General features: G+C 37.5%; 1 protein-coding gene across 3 annotated transcripts in view; it reads left to right on the forward strand.

Moving 5' to 3' along the window:
• Window positions 1–3,532, forward strand: part of LOC107723555 (TBC1 domain family member 31-like) — a 17,413-nt gene extending 13,881 nt beyond the window's left edge. The window contains exons 17-22 of one of the 3 annotated variants that reach the window (XM_016532241.1): window positions 660–752; window positions 1,918–2,058; window positions 2,226–2,420; window positions 2,784–2,937; window positions 3,009–3,074; window positions 3,213–3,532. In XM_016532241.1, coding sequence (XP_016387727.1) covers window positions 660–752; window positions 1,918–2,058; window positions 2,226–2,420; window positions 2,784–2,937; window positions 3,009–3,074; window positions 3,213–3,352 — 789 coding nt within the window. In that variant the 3' untranslated portion in view covers window positions 3,353–3,532. Of the gene's footprint in view, window positions 1–659; window positions 753–1,917; window positions 2,059–2,225; window positions 2,421–2,783; window positions 2,938–3,008; window positions 3,126–3,212 lie in introns of all 3 variants that reach the window. The other 2 variants (XM_016532240.1, XM_016532242.1) reach the window with 2 other exon arrangements.
• Window positions 3,533–4,493: the final 961 nt, after the last annotated feature.

The following is a 4,493-nucleotide window of genomic DNA, read 5'->3' on the forward strand; positions in this document are numbered from 1 at the left end:
GAGAATCAAAGTTACGCCTTCTTTCTTTGCGTGAACATTTGTATGGTGTTATGCAAATCTTCCCACATCGTGACGTAGACATGTGGGGGTGTGTTTGAACGAGGCATTTTAGGAGGGCGTGGACCAGTCTTAAAGAATATCTCTTTGGGTTTGAGACTTTAGTCTTTGCAACTTTAGGGATCTTATCTATTCACGAACAGCTTGTAACACTCCAAAGAGAAAGGAAAACTTGAAATCGTATCATATGACCCCTTTAAATAAAGCGAGCAAATCAGTCAGCAGGACACCGGGATTTTTCTTTACTGACTGCAGGGCTGCAGCCTGTGCACACGACAATGCCGTTTATGTTCGGGTCCAGTCCGGTTCGAAAATAAATGCCGTCTAGTCGGACTCAGGTCTAATATCATCGGGTCTGTCTCGGGTCGGGTTTTTCTTTTTTTTTTTTATTATTTATGCATGTCGGGTTCAAGTAAGAACTGATTCGGATCGGTACAGATTTTAGGACCAGAGAAGATTTCTACTTCAAACTGGCTCCAGACTTTTTCAGTGGTAGTGTATGTTTCACAAATAGTAAATGTATTTAGGGTTTCATTTAGAAAGACTGGTAGGAGTTGTGTAAAGTTATTTTTGCAGGTTCTTTACATTTTTGTTGTTCTCAGATGGCGCTGCGAGATCAGGAGACGGTGGCTACCGTTCAAGATATAGAAGTAAGACAGATGGAACTGGATGCCCAGAGACAACTGTTTGAACAGGTTGGCCCCTATAAAAACTTTTATTTCTTTGCAAATGTCTGCAATGTTGATGTACTAGGAGTGTCCAATCCTTCTCCTGGATGGCTATCTTCGTGCAGAGTTTAGCTCCAACCTGCCCCAACACACCTACAGTTGTGCTCAAAATTATTCATACCCTTGATAAATATGATCAAAGAAGACAGCATATTTATTTGCTAGACACAACTGGAACTTTAAACTGGACTGGGTTCAATGGTCAGATGAAACTAAAAAATTAGCTTTTTAGCAGCAAACACTCAAGATGGTTTTGGTGCACACAGGGATAAAAAAGTACCCCATGTGTACAATGAAATATACTGCTGGATCTTTAATGTTGTGGGCCTATTTTTCTGCTGGAGATCCTGGATATCTTGTTCAGATAGATGGCATATAATGGATTCTATAAAATACCAATTGATAAAAAATTAAAAACGGTCCATGCTAGAAATTTTATAATGGGCCATGGTTGTATCTTCCAACAGGACTATGATCCACAAACAAACATCAAAATCAAAACAAAAATGGGTCACTGAGAACAAAACCAAGCTTCTGCCCTGGCCAACCCAGTTCCCTGAGCTGAATCCTGTAGAAAATGAGTGTGGTGAACTGAAGAGAAGAAGCGTCAACATGCAGCTGGAAATCTGAAGGGTCTGGAGAGGTTTTGTATGAAGGAATGGTCTCCGATCTCCTGTCAGATGTTCTCTAAACTCTTCAGGCATTATAGGTGAAGACTATAGCTGTTCTCTTGGCAAAAGGAGTTTGCGAAAAGTATTGGATAAAAGGGTATGATTAATTGTGACCAATGTGTATTAGAGAAAAACATTTATTTCATAATGAGATTTATCTCCCATTTTAAATTCTTATTCTGCAATGAAAGGTTAGATTTTAGTCATTTTTAAAATAAAATATCTAAAGGATTGATGATACAGATTAATTTTCACAGCCTTCTTTGATCATATTTACCAAGGGTATGAATAATTTTGAGCACAACTGTACCTGGAAGTGTCATGTAATCCTGAAGACCTCGATCAGCTGGTTTAGGTGTGTTTAATTAGGGTTTGAGTTTAATTCTGCTGGAAGGTGGGCCTCCAGGAGCAGGATCGGACACTCCTGAGATCATATCTAATCATTGTGTTTTGACAACTAGCAACTGGCCAAAGAGCAAGAGAGAGTGAGTCAAACGGTGAGAGCAGAAGTGGATACGAGGAGATGCAGGGCTGAGATCATAGATTCTACATTTCAAAACCTCATTCAGACAGATGCAGATATCAGCCAGAAAAACAAGAAGGTATGTCTCGCTACAATTTTCATGAAGTGCATATGATTATCTTTGTCAGACATCTTACTCCACCCTGCTCCGGTTTCCTTTCTGCATTCCCTTTCTTTCTGCTTAACAGACTTATGTGTTGGAGTTGATAGTTGAATAAAGTTTGCATGAGACTAAAACTCTTTCAGATGCTGGAAGAGTCTCTGGCAGAGGTGGGACAGATGGAAGTGGATGCTGATTGGCAAGCCGAGGTGAACAAGCGACTGGAAAAAGCAGAGGAGAGGCAGGAGAAGCAAAGAGAGCGACTTGTGAACTTCAGCAAACAAACACATGCTAAAGAGGAAAAAGTAGTCCAGCTAATGCTGGAAGTAGAGGGAAAGCAGGTGAGAATTCACATGTTTAAGGCATGTTGACACATTAGCGAAATTTCAGTGAAATTTTGCAGGCAAAAAAGGTCCATTGTATATTGTCAGTACTGTAGTGGTGTATGTAGCATAGCAGAAACGGAAGTCACTTTCAAACCAAGCAGCTTTCTGTTGGTCAACGTGGTGAATCCACAGTGACCAACCTTAATCTGTTGTGAAATCTGCGTGGGAAAAACTTTCACCCTCACACAAAATTCCGAATGACAATGGTAAATTTGACTGCACCTTTAGTGTTTTGTTTGCTGTTTCAAGGGGACAAAATTCATAAAAAATATAACTTTCAATAGAACATGCAAAAGAATGACATTGTTTCCGTCTCAGTGGGATGATGTAGTAGCTAAACAAGCTAAACTGGAGGAGGAAAGACGGGTGGCCACCACTGTTAACGCCCAGCAGAGGTCACTTATCTCTCAGGAAACAGAAGAGACTGAGAAACATCATGGCAAGCTGCGAAAGAGTCTAGAGGGTTCATTAAGTGAGTTAAGACAAACACTTCTCACAACATGTAATAAAGGATTTGATTGATTTATATTTGTTTGTTTGTAGATCAGCAGATGGAAAAGAGACTCCGATCTCCCTGCTCGTCTAGAGGCCTGCTGCACAAGACCCAGAGTGAGACCACCAACATTTCCTTGATCAGTCAGTCAGACGATTCTATTGGCTGTGAGTATTATTAGTATAAACAGTCAGTTTTACTGACATAATCAAACAAGATTTAATAAAGCAACAAGCAATAAGATCTCTTTATAGTTTCTTTAGATCGTGGCCGAGGGGAGCTTGACTCTAAGGAAAGGGGGTTGATGCAGGAAATCAGAGAACTGAGGATGAAATTAGCTGCCAGAGCGACTGACTTCATCTCACCCTCAACCAGCTCTGTACACTCCCACTGACCACACAGTCACCACCAATACTCCACCAGTGTGTGTGGAACCAGGCACACGTTAAAGAGGATCTGAAAGAAAATGTTTTTAGATCATATGAGATGCCTGCTCAGTTTATATTTGCTTTACAATGACGCTAATCCCGATTGGACAGATTTGTTCATTGATTTCAGATTAATTCTGATGATGCTTTTAATATTTTGTAAATGAAGTTTATTTTTTTGTTTATTTTTTCAGAATTGTTCTTAAAGTAAATGTCTTTTGTATAATCGTTTTCATGTTTTTGTATTAATAAATGAAAAAGGTGTCAATTAATTTTAATTAAAACTGAAATATAATTTAACCGTTTATTTACTTTTCATTGCATTTAAATATTAGTTATTACAATATATTAAAATTAATGCGTTTTTTTATGTTTCTAAAAATAATTATCTTATACTTATCACGTTTGCATTTGTTTAAGAATACAGTAAAATATATTGTGAAAGATTAATACAATTTAAAATAACTGTTTATATGTATTTTATTATATTTAATATAATTATATGTTTTTAAAGTGTAGTCTATTCCTGTGGCGGAAACTGAATTTTCAGCAACCATTGCTCCAGTCTTCAGTGTTACGTGATCCGTCCAAAATAATTTTAATATGCTGATTTGGTGCGCAATCAGCATTTCTTATTAACGCCAAATCGAAAGTTATATTTTCTGGATTCTTTTATGAATAGAAAGTTAAAAAGAACAGAATTTATTTTAACTTTTATAACATTATAGTCGTCTTCACTGTTGATAAATGTAATGCACCCTTGCTGACTAAAAGTATTATTTTCTTAAAAAAAAAAAATATATATATATTTATATATACAGGGTTTAAATTGGGCCGGGGCCGTCCGGGGCTCGACATTAACGCCAGACAAGTAACATTATTAAAACATCAGTAACCAAAAAATAAATAACTATGTAAACACCAAAACTCAAGTATTATTCTGGTTTTATTACATTTAGAGTAAGTGGCGAATAGTGGATATAGCTACTGTATATAATGCATCTACTGACAGTATAAGGTTGCGCTGCTGAGGCGAGGCTCACGCAGCCTCTCCAGGAGAAATCAAGCATCCTGAGGTAAAAATTCAAAATGGAAAGTTTTTATATT

This window comes from Sinocyclocheilus rhinocerous, unplaced genomic scaffold (assembly GCF_001515625.1).
Source record: "Sinocyclocheilus rhinocerous isolate Xijiao unplaced genomic scaffold, SAMN03320098_v1.1 scaffold241, whole genome shotgun sequence".
Classification (NCBI taxonomy): domain Eukaryota; kingdom Metazoa; phylum Chordata; class Actinopteri; order Cypriniformes; family Cyprinidae; genus Sinocyclocheilus; species Sinocyclocheilus rhinocerous.